Source organism: Narcine bancroftii, chromosome 9, assembly GCF_036971445.1.
Source record: "Narcine bancroftii isolate sNarBan1 chromosome 9, sNarBan1.hap1, whole genome shotgun sequence".
Classification (NCBI taxonomy): domain Eukaryota; kingdom Metazoa; phylum Chordata; class Chondrichthyes; order Torpediniformes; family Narcinidae; genus Narcine; species Narcine bancroftii.
In genome coordinates this window covers 39,218,292-39,240,447 of record NC_091477.1, presented here as the reverse complement: position 1 = coordinate 39,240,447, position 22,156 = coordinate 39,218,292, and the positions used below count along the sequence as shown (strand labels likewise).

General features: G+C 40.5%; 2 protein-coding genes and 1 long non-coding RNA gene across 15 annotated transcripts in view; 1 reads left to right on the top strand and 2 right to left on the bottom strand.

The window, feature by feature from the left end:
* LOC138743446 (vesicle transport protein SEC20-like) overlaps positions 1-267 on the bottom strand; it is a 193,073-nt gene extending 192,806 nt beyond the window's left edge. For all 13 annotated transcript variants that reach the window (XR_011344897.1, XR_011344899.1, XR_011344896.1 and 10 more), the window contains exon 1: positions 162-267. The gene's annotated coding sequence lies outside the window, so the exon portion shown is untranslated. The remainder of the gene's footprint in view (positions 1-161) is intronic.
* Positions 69-20,581, top strand: LOC138743449 (uncharacterized). The gene is made up of 2 exons (XR_011344902.1): positions 69-472; positions 19,932-20,581. It is a non-coding gene; the product is annotated as an uncharacterized lncRNA (long non-coding RNA).
* atp6v0e1 (ATPase H+ transporting V0 subunit e1) overlaps positions 12,805-22,156 on the bottom strand; it is a 45,489-nt gene continuing 36,137 nt past the window's right edge. Inside the window, exons 3-4 of the mRNA XM_069898853.1 lie at positions 17,694-17,822; positions 12,805-13,598 (exon numbers count right to left, since the gene is read on the bottom strand). Of these exons, the coding sequence (XP_069754954.1) occupies positions 17,729-17,822 (94 nt within the window). The 3' untranslated portion in view covers positions 12,805-13,598; positions 17,694-17,728. The remainder of the gene's footprint in view (positions 13,599-17,693; positions 17,823-22,156) is intronic.

Genomic DNA, 22,156 nt, shown 5'->3' with positions numbered 1-22,156 from the left:
CACACACACACATCCTCTTTCCTCCCATCTCTCTCGGGTTACTTTCAGCCTCAGTGAAGGAAGGATTTTTTGGGGGGAGGGGTAAATAAAAGGCCGAATATCATCGCCTCTACTTCAACCAGGACCTTTTCAAGGGGTAGCGACGGAAGCAAAGAGCCTACCTCAGAAGATCTTGGCTGTTGTCCGGAGCCTTCAGGGGACAGCCGGGCGCGCGTTTGTCTTGTTGATATCTTCCTGACGGGTTCCTGGAAAGCGCGTGACTGCGCTGACGGAGTGGGGAGGGGATCACAAAGCGACCAATGACCGTGCCGCTTACGCAGCAGCAAATCACGGGCCGACTTGGCTCTTTCTGTCCCTCCCTCAAAACGAGTCCACCGGCTCCAGCCACAGAGTCGGGATTATTCATGGTGGATCTGCCCTGTCACCGACTAACTCGGCGTGGGAAAGTAATAGTTTAGATTTATTCAGAAACGTAAGTATGATCCAGACGAAAGCACTGGTTTCCTTATAAATTTATATGGCTCTAAATGTACAGACGGAGCGAAGAGTCTCACTGGATCTCAGTCTTCATTGCTGTTGGTATTCAAATAAGCCAGTCTGACTCGATTAACCAAACATGTTGCACTTTTTCCAGCAGCAAATTAACACCGCTTGGAAGTATAAATATTCAATGGTTACATGATATCATATCTTATTTAAGATTGGAAAATATAATATTAAAGATAGAAAGTCTGAACTTGATAAAATGTGGGGCCCATCATGGATAATTATCAAAATCTGAAGATATAAGTGCTGTGGATGCCCTGGGGATTTCCTGTCTGGGGGCCATTATTCGATTCATATATACAATACATACAGATAATCTTGTTCAGAGGCAGGGGATAGATTAGTTGGGATTTTTTATTATTATTAAGGCTAACATGATCACATCAGAGAAGTATAAATTGTCTTATATAAGGGATTTTTTGTATTGGATATTTTTGGACATAGTACAAGTTATGATTTAATTGTTTAATTATAATATATAATATGATGTCGTGAATTAAATAAGTTATGTAATAATTATGGTTATGCTTCTAATTTACAATTGTTATATGTACAGGATAGGATTTGATTTATGTTATCATTAGTCTTTCTTTGGCTTGGCTTCGCGGACGAAGATTAATGGAGGGGAAACGTCCACGTCAGCTGCAGGCTCGTTTGTGGCTGACAAGTCCGATGCGGGACAGGCAGACACGGTTGCCGCAGTTGCAAGGGAAAATTGGTTGGTTGGGGTTGGGTGTTGGGTTTTTCCTCCTTTGTCTTTTGTCAGTGAGGTGGGCTCTGCGGTCTTCTTCAAAGGAGGTTGCTGCCCGCCAAACTGTGAGGCGCCAAGATGCATGGTTTGAGGCGATATCAGCCCACTGGCGGTGGTCAATGTGGCAGGCACCAAGCATTTCTTTAGGCAGTCCTTGTACCTCTGTCTCGGTGGCCAGTGGAGAGGTCGCCATAGAACACGATCTTGGGAAGGCGATGGTCTTCCATTCTGGAGACGTGACCTACCCAGCACCAACCCTCTTTTCAATCTTCTTTAGCTTGATGCTGAAACAAGCCATGAAAGACCTCAACAATGAAGACGCTGTTTACATCCAGTACCGCACGGATGGCAGTCTCTTCAATCTGAGGCGCCTGCAAGCTCACACCAAGACACAAGAGCAACTTGTCCGTGAACTACTCTTTTCAGACGATGCCGCTTTAGTTGCCCATTCAGAGCCAGCTCTTCAGCGCTTGACGTCCTGTTTTGCGGAAACTGCCAAAATGTTTGGCCTGGAAGACAGCCTGAAGAAAACTGAGGTCCTCCATCAGCAGCTCCCCACCATGACTACCAGCCCCCCCCACATCTCCATCGGGCACACAAAACTCAAAACGGTCAACCAGTTTACCTATCTCGGCTGCACCATTTCATCGGATGCAAGAATCGACAACGAGATATCATTAGTAAACCATGTGTAAAGGGTTTTTGTTAACTCAGTAAAAATATTTTTTTCCAAAAGGAAGCATAAATATTAATGAGATATCTATACAAAAAAAAGTTATTTTGCATGGATTAAATATAAGTAAATGTCTTGTAATCTTGTTCAGAGGAGATATTAGAATCAGTGATTTGTCAAATGACTCAGCTAAACATTTTATTGCCTGAAATTTTACATAAGGAAAAATTGTACAATATGTCAGTTTGGACTATGGTTTCAAGTCAATATACTAAAAGCACACTTCCTGTTTTGTCCATTCAGTAGCAACTAATTTGTAATAGTATCAAAGGTAATTTTAAAAAAGAAAATTTGAGATTTATTGAAAATTGATTCTCAAAAACTCATGAAAATCTCCTTTTCCATGCAAATTTTTAAAAAAATGCTTGGGCTAATCCTGTCAAGCATGGAGTAAGGGAGTTAATGTTTCAAATGAATGAGCCTTAAACAGAAGTAAATCGTGAACATTTAGACACTGTAGTTGAAGTAAAAACAAAATGCTGGAGAAACTCTGTTGGTCAAACAGTTTCATTTATGAAGCCAAGGTGAAAACACATAACCAACATTTTGGACTTGAGCTCTTCATCAAGGTATGGAAGAAAGTCAACAGGTGTCCAAACTAAAGGTGGGGAGGGGGGTGGGGTGGAGGGGACCAAAAGCAGGTGGTGATAGGTGGAGAAGAGAGGGAGGGGACAGCAGCGATCGGGGGAGGAGGGATGGCTGGGTGAATGGACGGGGAAGGGAGGGAGGAGAAGTGGAGAAACTAGAAAGGGGAGAGGGGAAAAGGTGACCAGGTTAGCAGAAACCAGGGAAGTCAATGTTAATGCCATCTGGCTGGTATTATGAGCTCCTGTTTCATTGAGTGTGATTCACTTTAAGGGTTAGTGCAGGTGACAACGATTCACAGTTGTGGAGAGACCGGATGACACTATCAGGTACAGACTGTACTCAAAGTTGATATTCTGGAAGAAGAGAAAGAACATGGTTGTTTATTCAGGAAAACAGGAGATGAGAGTTATGTGAGTGGGACACTTAAAGAAACAAGATTTTTATGATTTGACCAACAGCCATCTGATGAACACAGAGGTGGAGTGACTCTGTGTGAAATGGAAAATTCGGCTGATTCTCCCTGTCAGGAAAACTATTGAACCACCGTAACCAAAGGAAGGGTCACTTTGATTGACCTGTATCTGGGTAAAAGTAGCAGGAGAAGGAGGGACATCACGTGATGTTGTAGAATCAGCGTGTGAAGTCCCAACTCTCTTGGTTAATTAGTAAAAATAGTGCAAATTAAGAAATGTTATAAATTCTTAATCTTCTTAAAACACATCTAACCTATAAGAATGCCTTCTAAGAAAGATAAAACTGCTGCAGCCTTTCCTGAAGCCTGACAAGAAGAGAAGAGGCCTACCTCGACGATGAAGCAGGGAGCCAGCATTCTTGCAGTTTTCTGGGTGAGTGATCCTCTTGAAAGGATGTCCACCGATGTCACTCACCTGCAGCTAGGGAGAGATGGCAAAGTATAAAGCATTGCTGGGAAGAGGACTGCAGGCCATGGAGAAGTCGGGAACTTCTACTTCAGCACCAGACGACAATGATTCGGGCTCCAGAGAAGGATCTGCAAGTGAAAGGGAGGAAGAAGAACAACATTAAGAGGAGGTATTTAAAGAAATTGAAATTATTTCTCAAAGTAAAATAGGTTTAACTATAGCAATAATACATTAGTTTAAAATTATGAAATTGGAAAAGAAAGAAGGAAGAACTGAAAGGAATAAATGCAGAATTGAAACGAAAAGTGAAGGAGGAAGATAACAAGGTCTTAGAGGTTGTGAATAAGGTGAAGAAGAAACTGGATAAAATGGATGAGAAAATAGAAACAGTGAAAGAGGATATGCAACATGTGGAGGACAACCACTTATTTAATCACAGTGAACCAAAAGCTTTTTAGAGAAACTGGATGCATTGCAAAACTTCAGAATTAATATTAAAATAGTAGGTTTTCTGGAAGTAAAAGAGGGCCCATATCCAATTTGCTTTTTCAAAAATGGATTCCAGAGGTTTTGGGAGAGCAAAATTTTGAAAATTTAATTGAAATCGAAAGAGATCATAGAGCAAAACCTCTTCCAAATTAGAAGCTGTGCTCTGTATTAATTACATTTCTCCGATATCAAGATAGAGAGAAAGTTTTTAGTCTTGAGAGAGGCAAGGGAGCAGAAGGGCCCATTTCATTGGGATGGAAATAGAATTCTATTTTATCCAGACTTGTATGAAGATTTGCTGAAGAGAAGGAGAGAATTTAATCCAGCAAAGAAAGTCCTTTTTGATTAAGGCTATAAATTTGTGCTATGTTACCCTGTAGTTTTGAAAGTTTTTGTACCAGGAGACCAAAATAAATTATTTTCTAACTCTGTTCTGACAGAGAATTTGCTTGGGATCTCCCTACTGTGTAACCTTGAGAAGAAATTGTTTCTTTGATGGAATGAACTATTTTCTTCTTTTATTGCTATTGGTAAAGAAGCTTGTATAATGGAAGAAACAAGAATTGGAATTATTATCCCATTTGCCTTCCTTTCGAACATATTTTGACCATTATTTTTACTTTTTTGCTTTCCTTTTTTTTGAGAATTTACTTTGGATATGTATAATTAACCAATTAAAAATAGTCAATGTACCAAGGGAGTTGGGAGGAGTCCATAGTACTGCAGGATTGTTTGTTTTTGTGACCTCAGTCATAAACCCTTAAGAGGGAGGTGGTGTTGTACATTATTTAAGCAACACTAATGGGGAGGGTTTTTCTTAATCTTTTTCTTTTCTTTGGATTGCCAGAAGAAATGTACACTAACATACAGGGTGTTAATCAATAGAATTAGGAGGAGATTGGTGGGAGGAGGTAACGGAGGATATATGAAATCAATAGAGTATAATTTGTTAAGATGAGTAAGACACTGCATCCGGTGCTCCCCTTGTGGCCGTCTCTACATCAGACAGACCAGTTGCAAACTGGGAGATCACTTTGCTGAACACCTCAGCTCTCTCCGCTACAGTTACAGAGACCTCCCAGTAGCCAACCACTTCAATTCTGAGTCACTCCTATACTCACATGTCTGTCCATAGCATTGTGTACTATCCCACCCAGACCACCCACAGATTGGAGGAACAACACCTTATTTTCCATTGGGGTACTGTCCAACCAGATGGCATTAATATTGACTTCTCTAGTTTCTGCTAATATGCTCGCCTTTTCTCCTCCCCCCTCTCCCTTTCCAGATCTCCTACCTCCCTTCCCCCTCCACTCACCCAGCCATTCTTCCTCCCCAATCGCTGCTGCCCCCTCCCTCTCCTCCACCTATCTCCTTTCCCTCCCCTTCCCCCTCCACCCTTTTGTTTGGATGCCTGCCGACATTCTTCCATATCTTGATGAAGGGCTCAAAGCCGAAATGTCAGTTATGTACTTTTTTTTTTACCTTTGCTACTTAAAGGACACTGTTTGACCATCTGAGTTTCTCCAGCATTTTGAGTTTTTACTTGAGCCTTGAAAAGAACTGATGATTTCAGTAGCTCCAGCATTTTTAAAAATTTGTCTTCCAGCATCTACAATTTTATCTTACATTTCAATATTTTCCTTGAGATTGTTTAATTTTTAGGAAAATACAAAATCTTGAAAGGAAATGTAATTTGTTAAGTCACTCGCACAAAGGCAAATGGTTACTTAAACATAAGTTGCTTTTAATTATCTTTAATCATAAAAACAGGATCAAACTTTAATTTATTACTATTAACTTAACTAACCTGCATATAAAGGGCTCAGAAGCCCATATCTGATGTCATCATGCCACCCGACTGGTGGCATTACGATCCGCTTCCTGGGATTGGTCATTTAGTGCCACCCGGGGAGCGGCCAATGAGCCCCTCTGATCCCCGAGTGTGGCTGGTTCCCTAACTCCACTTGATTGGCTGCTGCTGGTTAGTCCATCGGAGTGGGGTGCTGCAGCCATGTGCTGCTGAGTCAAGTGCTGATTTCGAAGCGCGTAACCCATCTCAGCTCACTGCATAGGCCACGGGCTCCCAGTGTTGAGTCGCCATTTTGGGCATGGCACGTTTGACCTCCCACTACACGACCCCCTCCCCCCTGAATCGGCGCTCGGCGAGGCCTTGTGCTTGGGAGTCCTGCCCCTTTGGTGTGGGGGTGGGTCATGGATCAGGTAGTCAGAGTTAAGGAATGTTGGCTTGAGCGAGTCCAAAATCCAAAAGCCATATCGACCCGTTGTGTCATATAATTTTGTATGTGCTTTTGTAAGGTCTCTGTATTGGGGTCTGTGTTTCCCGCATCTGACAAAAACATATTTACGAGTCTCAAGTTCTTTAGCCATAAATGTTGTCCATGAGTGTGATGCTTTGGCTATGTTGGGAAAGTGTGCCCAGGCGGTCCCGCAGGGAGGACAAGGTGGCCGGAGGGAAATCATCTCTAGTGTCTTTGGCGGCCAGGAACTCCCCTGGAATCACTAATGATGTGCGCTGAACACCATTTCGGCTGCAGAAACCTCTAGGTCCTCTTTAGCAGTGGCTCGAATCCCCAGGAGTACCCACGGGAGCTCATCCACCTAGTTAAGGCAAGAGTCTGGCCATGAGAGCTGCTTTAAGGTGTCAATGGAATTGGTCCACCAAACTATTGGCCTGAGGGTGGTAAGCTGTGGTCTGGTGTAGCCCACTGGCTGACCTCTTTGTGGTCTATGCCAGACGAATCGACTAGCAACCATTTTGACGGTTGTTTTGATTGTGGAGTGTGCCAGATTGTGTATGGCCTCAAAAATATGCCTCCTCCAAGTAGTGGGAATGATGAAATGAGGTTTACCCGTAGATGTGTTGCATAGGGTCAAGCTGTACGTCCTCCAACTGGACGGGTAATTGCAGTGTGATACGCATCGATGTTCTTGTCCACTGCTGTGCTTCAGCCAGAGTCTCATAGTCAATGCTAGGTGTGGAGGTGTGTACTGCCTGTAATGTGGAACAAGGCATCAGCCACCACATTGGATTTTCCCGCAATATGCTGAATATCAGTAGAAAATTCTGAAATATATGAAATGTGCCTCATGCCAGGCTGACCACTGGTTGGAAGCCTTAGTGAAGGCATAGGTGAGGTGCTTGTGCTCTAAAAATTTGAAACTTCCTGCCCTCAAGGAAGTATCTAAAATGTCTGATTGCCAGGTATAATACCAAGGGTTCTCTATCAAAAGCACTATATTTCCATTCAGGCACCCACAAATGTCTACTGAGAAATGCAAGGGGTTGCCAGTGTCCATTCATCCACTGTTCCAAGACTCCACCTACTGCTGTGGCAGAAGCATCCACTGTGAGAGCAATGGGGGCATCAGCTTTTGGGTATATCAGGAGAGCAACATTAGCCAGGGCATTTTTTGTTGCTTGGAATGCATCAGATGCCTCTTGGTTCCACAAAATTTTCTTCTTCGTACTGGTCATAAGGGAGATTAAAGGTTTTGTGGTATGAGCTGGCCCAGCAGGAATCTGCGGTACAAAATTACCATGTCAGCGAAGTGTTGTGGGCTTGGAGATTGCCTGAATGGCCTCTACCTTGTCAGGTAGTGGCTTAGCCCTATGGCGGTCGATCCTGAGACCTAAAAAGTCGATTGAGTCATTGCCGAACTGGCATTTTGCTGGATTAATTGTCAGGCCAAATTCACTCAACCTGTGACACAACTGTCAGATGTGAGTGGCGTTCGACATGGTCATGTCTTGCAATCAGAATATCATCGAAGTAGATGAACACAAACTTCAAATCCCTGCCCACAGCATTTCTTAAGCCTTTGAAAGGTCTATGTGGCTTTTTTTTAGGCCAAAAGGCATTCTGAGGAATTCAAATAGCCCAAATTGTATAATAATGGTAGTCTTTGCGATATCCTCAGAGTGGATGGGGATCTGATGATAACCAAGGATTAAGTTGATTTTGGAAGATCCACGTCCCCTGCAGGTTTGCAGAATATGAGGGACAGGGAATCTATCCAGTGTGGTGGCTTTATTTAACCAGCGGTAGTCCCCACATGGTCTCCAACCCCCTATGCCTTAGGGACCATATGGAGGGGGGAGGCCCAGGAACTTTTGGAGCGGCAGACAATGCTGAGTTTCTCCATTTATTTTTTTAAAAACTCTTCCTTGGCGAGGTTGAGTTTACCTGGAGGGAGGTGGCATGATTTGGTGTGAAGTGGGGGGCCTTTAGTGACAATGTGATGCCTTATCCGGTGTTCGGGCTCAGTGGAGTTAAAGAGGGGCATCGCGAAGGAAGGGAACTCGGCTAGAATCTTGGCAAACTCATTGCTTAGACTTGCCACCAAGTGTAGGTGGGGATTAGTCCAGTGCAAGGGTCTGAAGGGTCTTTGCCTGTACTAGCTGACGGCCATTGACGTCAACTAGGAGGGAGTTGGCCCTCAGGAAGTCCACCCTGAGGAGAGGCTGGTGGACGTCTGCTAAGACAAATCACCAAGTGAAGCAGTGGTTGCTGAAATGGAGGGGGATAGTACGGGTGCCATACGTCCGTATTGAAGAGTTATGAGCAGCCTGTAACCCGCGCCCTACCTTCTGGTGGCATGTGTCGGAGAATTGGGGGGGGGGGGGCAGGGGGAGGAGGACATTGTCCTCTGCCCCGGTGTTGACCAGGAGGCATTGTCCTGATGCTATATCCTGGACGTGGAGAAGGCTGTTGTGTAGGGCAGCTGCTGCAGCCACTAACGATGGCTGGCATTGGCATTTCCCAGGAACCCACAGGGTGATTGGCACCGGCAGGGGTCTCAGCATCCTCTTGCTGATGGTAGAAACTGTATGGTTCACTGGCGTTTGCAGGCTTGGAGAAAGACTTGCTGGGCGGTCTGTCGAGCGGCCTCCTGGTAGGCCGACGTTGATGAGAAGAGGCCATGTAATCTAATGAAACACAAGCGTCCCTTTTTGCCACCCAGGGGAAGTCGGCTCTGGAGGCTACCTTTCTGGGGTCCGCAAAGTCCACCGGCTAAGAGTAGCCTGATGTCCTCTAGTAACCTCTCCAGGAGAATTTGCTCGAATAGAGTACAAGGGGTATGGCCATCATTCAAGGCGAACATGTCACTTTCGAAGGTGGATGGGGCCCTGTCCCCCAAACTATCCACGCATAGCAGATGGGCGGCATGCTCGCACCGTGAAAGCCCGAAGGCTTGGGTTAGAGGCTCCTTGATGTCCTGATACTTCCCTTGTTCCGGTGGAAGTCAATAATGCAAGCTGCTGTGTCCTGCTCGAGGGCGCCGACCACATAGAAGAAGCAGGTGTCATCGGCCGTGATGTTCAATATAATGAACTGCGCCTCAGCTTGCTGGAACCATACCAATAGCTGTGATGTCCAGAAATTGGCAGCTTCAATGAGTCTTCGTTGATTGCAGGCTGATCGCTCATTCTTCCGGTCCACTATGCCAGTTGGACCAGTCAGGGGTCACCACTGTAGTGGCTGCCACTGATGGAGAGGTTATGCTTGAAGAGGCACGTGCTATGGGAGTGAATTCAACACTGATTTATTGTGCTGACAGCTCTGTTTATAAAGGGCTTAGAAGCCCATCTCTGACATAATCATGCCACCCGACTGGTGGCATTATGATCTGCTTCCTGGGATTGGTCCTTTAGTGCTACCCAGGGAGCGGATAATCAGTGAGCCCCTCTCCTCCAGATGTGGCTGTTTCCCAAGCTCCACCCAATTGGCTGCCACTGGCCAGTCGATCAGAGTGGGGCGCTGCAGCCACGTGCTGCTGAGTTGAGTGCTGACTTTGAAGCGCGTAGCCCATCTCGGCCAGCCGTGTAGGCTGTGGGCTCCCAGTGTCAGTTCGCCACTTGTATGGCAGCCCACTGCAGTCTAAATCTTTATCAAGACTCAGTTCAAAACTTTGAAAGCTTACAACTCTGGCAGTTAAGCATTCAAAGCTTTTAAAAAAAATTAATGTCTTTTTTTCTTTTACAGTAATTCAAAACTTTAATTTAAATCAGTGGTACCCAAACTTTTTTCAGGCTGCCGCCCCCTTGGCTCCTAGGCCATGTCCCTAGTGCACCCCCCCCCCACTTTTCTTCTCCCTCGCTCACACACACCCTCTCACCTCCAGCCTCATTCCTAAGCTGGCCTTTCCCTCCCAAGCCACCTGCGCATGGTATATCCCTCACTCTGTCCATCCTTCCTCTTCCTCCTGTTCACTCTCAACTTATTAAAAGGCAGAAGCCAAATACAACATGGCAGTCACCAAGGCCAGCTCTCGCAAGACCCCCTTGTTGTCATTTGCCATTTATTTTGCTGACTCTTCCCCCCCCCCCCCCCCCCCGAGTATGGATGCGGCTACTGACAGCCCTTCTGGAGACTGACGCCAGAAAAGTACTGCACTGGCTTCTTCATTAAACTTTGCAGAAGAGTGAATAATTACAAGATTAAAGGTTTAGACCATTTCCTTGGATTTTCCACCTCCCACTTTGGGAATGACTGATTTAAATGAATTTCAGAAAAAGTGCAAATGTTGTCCCACATTCCTATTCAAATGAACAACCAGGTGTCGGATTTTGATTGCCAGAGACAAAGGCAAATTTCCTCACAGAGTGCTGTCAGTGAGGGGTTCACATGTTTCTGTAGCCACTCGAGTTTCCTCTCACATTATAAAAAAAATTGCTGGTAGATTAATCAGCGACTGTATAACTTAGTGAATTTTGTTTACCTATTCTTTTAAAAATTAAAGCTGAAAATCATAACAGACGAGTTGCAGAAGCACAGGAAAAAAAATTAATGGGATTGATATCTTGGAGGGAATGAAGATTCAAGACTTGTGTGTACATGAAGCCAGCAGCACACCCACAAGTTGTAATATTTCAACCTCAGCTTTGTCAAGAACTTATGCAGAATAACTTTCCACTTTTAGGTTTTCATTTGTGGAACCTGCTTATTTGTACTTGCTCATTGACCACTGCAGGCTCAACTTTAACAATTTACATTTTAGACCATTTGGCCATTTAAGAAAATTGGAATTTTGGAAATGCTTCCTTTCAACCCCAAAAGACAAAACAGGTTTGCCTTTTGCTACTATTTTTTCATTGCTCTGTGTGCTTGTGGCTACAAAAATTATTTAGAATTAGAAATAACTCCTCATGCTTATGTCCAAATCAACCAAACTAAACCTAGTAATCTGAAAAACATTTTCCTGAAACATTTGCCCTCATGTACCTCTATTTCCTGCTACATTATACCCACAGCATTCCTTTGTTTCACATGGGTTTTCTCAAAATTAAAGTTTTAATCAAGCAGACTCATTCTTTTTAAACCTAAGCACAACTGATAACTAATCAAAAATATGTATTAGCAATATGCTTCATTCAGATCTATTACGGATTTTGGGACTTCTTGATGGATACATGAAATAATAATGTAAATAAGATTAAATGACTCACAGGGACCACTTGTATTTTTCTCCTTGAGGACCGGCAACTGACCATACAAAAACTTACCTTGCAGAACATGAATAAATTGACCTGCAGTTCTCCGTTCCAAATTCCAAACATTGCCAATGTTTCACTTCAAATAATTTTTTTTAGAGTGGTACAATTAAATTTTCTATTTTTAAAATATAGAACCCTAATGTGCTTTTTTTTTAATAAACACTCAGGTTACAAAAAAATGCTTTTAGTACTTAATTGTTTATCTTTCAAAGATTGACAATTTGAACAGACTTATTATAAGATGGCCAACATTAAAGATAAATTGATGCAGAGTTGCAACTTTGCTTCATAGAATTCTCATGGCAGAGGGGGTGGGGAGGGATTCATGGGCTGAATACAACCTGGTCCAAGGTTATGTAATCATTTCCAACTGCCTTTTTTTCTCCATTAACTTTATTGCTTGACCTCTTCTGAAATTAGTGAAACTGAACAAAAGGTCTGGAGGGGAATGCACCCAAATTTATAACAAAAATGTACTCCTGAGTGAAAGTGCAAAACCAGGGTTGTAAAAATCAAGGGAAAAATGGAAGTCAGTCTTGGGTGTGATTTCAGAAAGAAGCTGGTCAGATTGGTGTAAGAACAGCATGACATCAATTATAAATGGAAGATAATGAACTGGTTCAGTATTATATATTTTTTTAAAAACCCAATTATATATTACCCTACAAAAGTTACACATCAAAATCTGAAATTTCAGAGATGTGTTTCAGATGTGGGACTGAGACAGGAACTTTTCTACATGCCATGTGGTCATGTGTGAAAAGTGAGGCCATTTTGTCAAATTGCAGAAAAATTAACCAGGATAACAGGGGTTATCCCTTCACGGGCGATCTGGAGCTATGTCTATTAGATAATTTGATGGAAATAAGTGGCAAATTGACCAAGTATCAAATCTCATTCATAAAAATAGCACTGACAGTAGCAAAATAAATCACCAAGTACCACTCCCCTCTACTCAGCACGATGGACTGCAGAAATATGGAAGGGTGGAAAAAAAAAATCATACAAATTAAAGAACAAATGTTGCACTTTTGTAAAGATCTGACAGCCTTACCTGGTCCACATAGAGGCCCAGATAAAGTAATAAAAGGAACAAAAAGGGTATAAAAATTATATATACAAAAATGTAGTTTCCTCACCAGTACTCTTAAAATACATGTAAGCTCTAACAGTGACTGGATCTGTATGTATGGAAGGGAGGGATTGTTTTGTTTTTGTTTGTTGTGTTTGTGAAAAAAGTTTAATATATTGTATATTTAAAATGTTACTGTATATTTTTGAAAAAAAATCAACAAAATATTAAAAACAACTTTATTGCTTAAAGGCAAACATTATAACAATAACATTTCAAGTATTATTCCAAGCGCAGAATCAAATGCTACTCAAGAAGTAATTTTAATGAGTGCTACAAGCAAATTAATCAGGAATGTGATCTTTCTTTCCCCAGGCAAATTTTCATTTTTTTTTTTAAATTCCACATTTTCTAAATAGTTAGACAAGGTTCAGGTTTGCCTCATTTGAACAGCCACAATAAAAACAATGCTTTTGCCAAATAAACTTTCATATTGTTCATCATAAAATATTTCTGAACATTTTTTCAACCAAATTAATGTCTTGATGGCAAACTTCGGCATTTACACAAAATGCCAAAGAATAATGTATAACTATTTGAGAAAGATAATGCAATGTATTTTTATTAATTTATTAAATTGATCGTCCCCAAAATGCAAATTATTTTAGTGAAATCAAAACCAACAATATTAACTGATTCTGCAGTTTAAGGCATCAGACTGATACAAAAATATGATCACAAAATAATCATTTGATTGGTACACATTATTTTCATAGTTGTTTACCATCTTTGATATTAATGTTATAATATTAAAAGTTCTCTGCTGCAAAACAATTAGATTACCATTAGATGGCTGATAAACATTCACCCTGGTTTGTCTTATCTATTCCAGTTCACAATGTACAAGTTAGAAAATTCAAATTGATCCATGGTGTTGAATGTTGTTTGGAAAAATTCCCATTTTAAGTTACTCAGATGCAGAAGAAATAATCATTGCAGTTTTAAGGTATTTTCATTGTCTGCAAAAATAAAATTTAAACAAATATCCATAAGAAATACTTTTATAGATGAAGTGATTAAAAAAAAAAAAAAATTCCTGTAATTTTAAAAAGTGCCTTGATAGTCAAACACAAGAGGAATTGTTACCACTGCTTCCAGTGAACACGAGTCTTAAGCCCCTTTCACACTTCCAAGTGATTCCAGGAATTCACCACCAATCTGCCTTTAAAGTGTCTAGTGTGAAAGCAAAATCAGATGACAATCTCACACCAGGGTTGATGACCTTGACCCCTAGTACAATCCACAGCGTCTGCAGCCACCAGCATTACAATCAGGAAAGTGTGAAACAGGCAATTGCATTGTGGGATTGAAATGACCCAAGTTTTTACATGAGTACAGGAACGTGAAGGAAGATCAAAATAAAGGTTTAAACTTTGCCGTGGGCAAGTCACAGCAGGAGGGAGGGGAAATAAAAAGCAATAACGGACAATTTTTAAACAGTGTGGTAGTGCTATAGCACACAATTTATAAAGACGGGGGGAGGGGGGGTGAAAAGCAATGATGGACCTGACTTCCCAGAATACCATGTGACAGAGAAACCCCTCCATGAATGCTCTGTGTATGCAGCTGGGCATACAGCCATCGCTCTGCTGCATGGAATTCTGAGAGGTCAGGTCTGCCATCGCTTCCCCCCCCCCCCCCAAGGTATTTATAAATTCAATGCAATAGTGCGACCAACTTTCCCACGTATAAAATTATGTGCTGCAGCGTTACTAACTTTCCCACCCTGTTTAAAAATTGTTCTCTACTGTTATTATTGCTAGCGCTTTCCCATGATCTCATGTTTATATTGATCGACACAACAACAACAGGGGCTGAAATGTCCATACTGTGCTGTGGATAAAGCTTAATTATGTTATAATTAGGCATGATTAATTTTGTTCAAATACAAAATCAGTATTTAGGGCAGGTCCACCATAGCTTATGTTCTGAGCATTCCAGTAGATATTATGGGTAAAAAGGTTGGAGCATTATTCCAGATGCTATTGGAGAAACATGAAGGAATACTTGAAGGTATGCATTCTTCCCACCACCAAGAATTGCACTAAAAATGTCATAGGATTGTGCAATGCAGGAGTGTGGAGGGACAAGATTGAAGATGTGGAAACACCAGCTCAAACCAGGCATTGTTATGAATTTAAACTGGTTAGCTCTGCATTAATCTTTAGCAGTTAACATTCATTTTTGACTCATCCTGTATATTCTTTGCTGTAAATAGATTTCCCTCGCAAACCGCCCGAAACACTGCACCTTCACTGCTTTATTATTCTACCTTCCATATTTAATTGTGAATTTAAATAGTCAAAGCAATACCAACCTGTGATTACAATGGATTATACAATCAAACAAATCTGGTTTTCATTTTCACACTCATTATTGAAGCAATTCAGCAATAAACTGCATAATTTCACAGCACATGTTAAAAATGTTTTTTCATTTGTCCTTTTGACACTAGGTCAAGGTTTTCCTCCAGGGGGTGCGAGAGAGCATTCCAGTTTTTTTTTGTTTATATTAAGGGTACTGTCCTATATATTCAAGATAAAAATATTGATTTTTTTAAAAGTCCAAATTAAAGATGGGGGATTGTCCTCTTTTTTCTCTATTCAATAGAATGAGATTCTCTGAATTTTTAGAGCGTTTCAACGTGCTGTTTCCTTTTAAATGGTATTGCCCTATAATTTAAAAAAAAAAAAATATATATATATAAATAATCGGGACATTTAAAATGGGGGCCAAACTTGTTGTTTCGTGTTTAGTAAGCGAATTAAATTCGATTTTTATTTATTATTTATTTGTGTTATGTTAATTATTAATTAACCCTTCATTATGTCAAAGAAAAGGAAATGGAATGATGATGATGTGCAGTTTGGTTTCACTTGCACCGACCGGAACAACTGAGGATCTGCAAAAACCCCAGTGCATGCAAATTTGAAACCATCTAAGCTGCAGGAACACTTCAACAACTGGCAGGGTGGAGCAGATGTTGCAGGCCATGATGTTGAATCATTGAAAGGTAAAAGGACCTGCTTTGATTCTCGAACAACCCTTCCAAAATTAGATTTTATATCTGCTGACAAACCACTGCTGATGGCTTCATACCACGTGGAGTATGAAGTAGCCAAATTCCCATACAATTGTAGAAGAGGTGATAAAACCGTGTGCATTAGAAATGGCAACAATTGTTCTGGGAAAAGAAGCCTCAAACAAGCTTAAATTAGTGCTGTTATCAAGTAATGTTATTCAGAGCCGAATTGGTGATTTGAGTTTGGACACTTTGGACCAATTTAATCGCAGATATCAGGGCTAGTCCCTTGAAAATCTCTCTCCTGTTGGACGAAACAACTGATGTTGCAAATTGCAGTCAACTCATCGCATTAGTGAGGTATGTCCATGACGGTGTCATAATTGAAGATTTCCTGTTCTGTGAAGATCTGGAAACAACCACAAAAGGAAAAGATGTCTTCCAGTGTGTGAAGGACTTCTTTGCAAAATATGACTTAGATATCCAAATTATTGGTTGTGTGTGTACCGACAATGCACCTTCTATGCTAGGAAATAAATCATGATTTTTTGCACTGATGAAACAAGATATTCCGCACTTGCAAGGTACCCACTGTTTTCTTCATCGAAATGCTTTGGCATCAAAAACATTGCCTCCAAAGTTGTAAAAAGGTCCTTGACACTTCTGTAAAGACCATCAACTGGATTAGGGGTCGTGCTCTTCAAGTCGCTTTGTGAAGATTTTGGAAGTGAGCGTTCAGTTTTGGTTTTCCACACGCAAGTCCGCTGGCTGTCACGTGGGAGAGCTTTAACGCGCTTCTTCGAACTGCGAGAAGAAGTCAAAGCTTTTCTGAAGGAACGTGACTATGATCTGCCCGGGGAAATGGAATCACAAGAATTCAACCAAATGCTAGTCTATTTGAATGATATATTTACTTGTATGACCTACCTGTGTGTATCTATTCAAGGGAAAAACAAACATATTGAAATGCTGCGAAAAGTTAAATGCTTTCAAAGAAAAGTTACATCTTTGGTGTCGACGAGTTAAAAGAGGGAATCTTTCAACTTTCCATCACTTGAAGAAATGGTTGATGACGATGAGTCCCTAATTCCAAGTGCGTATGAAGAAATTGTGGATCATTTGGAAATACTATCAAAGTCATTTGATGGATATTTTGGAGGAGGAGAACTGGAAACCTCTGAAGAATGGATTATAAATCCATACTCCTTCCATTTGGATAATATGTCGGATGATGAAGAGCTGAAGGAAGATCTTATTGAACTGTGCACAAATCGTGTTCTTGAAATGCAGTTTGAAAGCAAAACTTTGGAACAATATTGGTGTTTGGCAATGGACATGTTTCCAAGACTTTGTGAAAAAGCACTAACTGTGCTCATCCCATTCACGACAACATAGTTATTGCAAGTCTGGATTTAGTGCCCTTCTGTCAATCAAGACAAAATCTAGAAATCGCTTGGGTCCACAGGCAGACACGCGGACTGCTATCAACAACAAAGTGCCATGTTTTGAAAAACTCAAGCAATAAACAGGAACAAAAGAGTCATTAAAGAATTAATGTTCAAATGTTCATAAGCCAATTATTTTTTTAAAGAAATTTCAGGGTTTATACAACTTTTCATTTGTAATATTTTTTCTTTTCATATGTTTCATTTTTGTTTATATATTAAAAATTGATTATACAAATTTGTTTTGGTCACCTTCACCTTTATTCTTAAAATAAATTATTACTTTAAGGGGTGCGAGAACATTAACATTTTTTAGGGGTGCGGGGCATAAAAATGGTTGGGAACCACTGCATTAGGCAATGGCTAAAATAAGGATCAGTTGTCTGAAACCTTTCAATTTGAATTTTTTAAAATTTTAAATATCAAACATCTTATCCAAACAAAAACTTGGCAAAGTTCCTGTCCTTAGGAGAAATGCCAAGGTCATTACTCAGCTCAATAATATTAGTATTGTACATAGTGAATAAGTTACACCAAAACAAATAGGATTTATATTGTGCAAAATAATTCCTAAACAAAAAACTCACCTTTATGCCAGAGAACTTTTTTTTTGCTAGTGAATTCATGGCCACTGGTAGAACAAGTACCAGACTGTCTCATTTTTTAACTGTGGACCAAATAAAGGATTCAACTGGGACAGGATTGCAATTAGCCAGCTGCAAAACAAAAGCAAGTTAAGCTGTAAAGTATTTTTTCCAACTTTTAACTAAATCAAAAAATATAACCAACAAAAGCATAACATTCAGATGTCAGAATGACATACCAGAGAACTTGTAATGCTATTAAATGGCTTGGTTTTAAATGCCAACATTTATACAGTAAATGGTGTGCCCTTGGAAAGCGTTGCAGAACAAAGACACTTGAGGGTATGGGTACATTGTTCCACATATTGGAACAAATTGTAGAAAGGATGGTGAAGACAACATTTGGCACACTTACCTTCAGCAGTCAGGGCACTGGGTACAGGAGCAGAGACAAATGTTACAACTGTACAAGATACAGATGAGTCTGCACCAGAATATTGTGTGCAGTTCCAGTTACCTATCTGTAGTAAAGATATGCAGAAAAGATTGTTATCAGCATTGGAAAGGCTGGTATTTTGAGAAGATGGACAAGCTGGAACTTTTGTCTTTGAAAGATGGAGGGTGTCCTTAGAGGTCTATAAAATTCTGCTTTATTCCCAGGGTTTTTTTTTGGGGGGGGGGAGAGGGGGGGATCTAAGACTACAGCACATAGATTTAAGATCACAGGGAAACATTTAAAAGGGACCCAAGGGCACCTCCTTCACAAAGTCACAAGTATATGGAATGAACCAACAACTTGCTCTGAACTGAACATTTTCTGAAGGACAAATCAAGGCTTAATTAAATTCAGGAGGGTGAATTCCCCCATAATTCTACTGATCAGTCAACACATTTGCCAAACATTAATCTTGCCAATTTCTTTGTTGAGCCTCATCTATAAACATATTTCCAATAGAACTCTACCAGCAGACCGATCACTGCTTTCCATCCAAAGGTTGCACGAGGTCAATCATTTGGATTTATCATTGATGATTCAACTGACACTTTACGTTTGACTGCATCTTCTACTAGGAGTGATGGCTCTCATCATTTAATGAGATATTCTGTACAGCTGTAATTAACCAGCTCCATGATGCTGGGGCAGTTTCACACATCAGCATGCAGCAAGACCTGCAGAGCAAGTTTCAGTCAAATAAAAACTTGATTTCTACCAACTCATGGTATATTCCACCCCTTTAATGACTTCTCAAGTGCACAACATCGAGATACTTAATCCATAAAATTATCTGTACTCTTCTATACAAAAGTAACATGGAATTGATGAAGAACACTCCTGTGAAACACCTTCAAATATCCTTCCATTAGATGGGTAAATGCATTCAAGTACTCAACCCTGATTTTTCTGACCAAACAAACCAAGATATTGGTGGAGATTGATATTAATAGAGATTTCAAACTTTCTTTAGTCACAACAAATTAGTCATATTGAAAATATGCAAATTAAATTTGCATAGGATTCTGTAAGCAGTACAATAGATCAAATGATTCGTGTTCAAGTTCAAATTTATTGTCAGTACAGACATGACATCCAAGATTCTTCCTGTGAGCCAGAATTTCTACTTATCAATGGCATAAACTATGCAAGAAAAAGACACTAAACAATAGAGAAGTGCAAATAAAGAAAATTTAAACAAGCTTACTGTGCAAATACAGAAAAAAGTCAGTAATAATGTGCAAAGTAGGAGTCCTTAAATGAGTGCCTGATGGAGTGTGTTGTTTAGGAGGGAGTAATAACTGTTCCTGAACCTGGTGGTACAAATCTTGGGGCACCAATACCTCTTTCCCAATAGCAGTTCCGAGAACAGATGGTGTCTCCCAAGAAATTAAATTTGCTCACCCTCTTCACCTCTGACCCCTCAATAATCAATGGATCGAATACCTCTGGTTTTCCCTTCCAAAAGTCAAAAATTAGCTCCTTGGTTTTGGTGATATTGAGTGCAAGGCTGTTGTTAGTACACCATTCAGTCAAATTTTCAATCACCCTCCTGTATGGTGACTCATAGCCCCTTTTTCATACAATCCACTACCGTGGTATCAGCATTTGTAATGGTGTCATCATACCAAGGCACACAGTCATAAGTGTAAAGCGAGTCTAGCAGGGTGCTAAGTACGCTGGTGCTGATAGAGATTGTGGAGATGTTTTTGCCAGTCTGTCAGGTATCCTTTGTTGTTTCCATTCAGAGTCTCCATTTCACCCAGGAGGTGACTTTTCGAAGGTCACACCTGCTCCTTCTGCAGTGATGTAGATCTCTGGACTTTTGGAAGCAAGTGTGGGTGATCAATAGATGAAAAGAAATGGCCATGTGCATCACAAAGGGACCAGAAGGAAGACAGTAAAACAAAGCACTGAAAAATCTCAAGGTCTTCAAGTGCAGAAGTTGACACACGAGTTGGAGATTAGAAATGACCTTTTTTTTTATCAGTACTACAAAAAGTACTGTCAAAATGTTAGGAAGGTGCAGAGACAATTGAAATGTTTAGGGCAAACATCAGGAAACATGAAAGCAACAGAATACCAATTTATGGGGCAGCTGCCAACTGTAAAGGTATACAAAATCTAAAGTTGGAGGAATAAAAAGCACGAGAGAAGATCTGCAATGGGAGATCATAAAAAGTGATAAAGACATAGATGAAAAAAAGGATTACCAAGGTTATATTACCTATTGTGACAAAAAAATGCAGGAGTTCCTCAAGAAAGCTGGATTTCTGGGTTATCAGAATGATGCCGAAACTCTATATTGCTATTGTTGGAGGAAGCGCTTGGGCTAGAATGAGCAAAGTTGCAAATGTTTTCTTAATATCCTTCTGGGTAATATAAAACAATTATCTTATTCGTGCAGTTCTTCTCTAGATCTTTAATGAGTGCGTTATGGAGAGGGGGGGAAAGAGTTGATGTGACTTGTATGGAACAATAATTTTAAAAATTATCAAATTTTGATGAAATGGGAAAGTGAAAAAAAAACTCATCTTTGAGAAGTAAAATAGTGGCCTCAAAAATGAAAGGCACTGTTGGACTGTGTTAGTTGATACATGATATAGGAAATGGCCTAGAATTCTGGGCAGACTTCCTCTGGATTCATCAGTGAATTCTTAACATTTTGTTCCCTTATTTGGATTCTGGTGTTGCTGTTGCAGCCAGCCACCTATAATCTATTTTTGTGCTGGGGTTCACAAGAAGCCAGACATATTATTGCACTTTTCTGTTTTGTTATAAAAGACTAACCTTTTGCATATTAATGAATCTAAATTATGCTAAAGATCATATTCTTTGGGGGTTTTTTTAGATCTGAAGTTAAAAGTGGAGTGCAGATGTAGATGCAATTATGTGGAGGGAAAAAGCATTAGCCCTCATCTACAAGATATGGAGCACAAATAGGCTATTCATTCCAGAGTCTGCCCTGTCATTCAATCATGATCTGATCCATTTTCCTACTCAGCTGCACTGCCCAGCTTTCTCCCCATGACCTCTCATATCCTGGCTAATCAAAAATCTATCAATTTCTGCCTTAAATACTCCCAATGACTTAGCCTTCACAACCACCTCTGGCAACATTCCAGATTCACCATCCTCTGATGAAAGAAATTCTTCCACATCTGTTCTCGGTGGACCCCCTTCCATCCTGAAATTGTGTCTTGTCCAAGACTCTCCTACCATAGGAAACAACCATACCACATCTACTCTGCAATGAGATCTCCCCCTCATTCTCCTAAATTCCAACAAGCACAAGCTAAGAGCTGTCAAACATTCCTCACACGATAACCCTATCATTCTGACAATCATCCTTGTGAACCTCCTTTGAACCCTCTCCAACTCAACACATCCTTTCTCAAATGAGGAGCTCAAAACTGCTCACAATAGTCCAGGTCTCAACAGTGCTCTATTAAACTCAGCATCACATCCCTGCTTTTATATTCTATTCCTCTTGAAATAAATGACAGCATTGCATTGGTCTTCTTCTCAACCAACTCTACCTGCCAGTTTACCACTGGTACCTTGTATTTCATCAAAACAGGAACAATGATCACTTTCCAACTTGAATGCGTGACACTTCTTTCTCCTATACCTGTTGACTTTGGCTTCATTAGTTGAACATTTATCTTGAGTCATAGGTTCAGTTTGAGAGTAGTTCATTTTCAGGCAAACAATTCAGGAAACTATTGTATTAATAGTTCATTTTCATATAAATACTGTTCTTAAAATATTCTGTTGCTATTCAGAATAGGAATCACCCTGAAACTTTTACTTCTGTGATCAACTTATTTCCTTTTATTACATCAATTGCACTTCAAAATTTATTTCACTGTAAAACATTTTGGGATATACCAAGCTATAAACAGTGCTATATAAAGGCGTCTGGATCCTTCACAGTGATTTTTTTTTTAATGTTGACCTTGGTGGAATACTT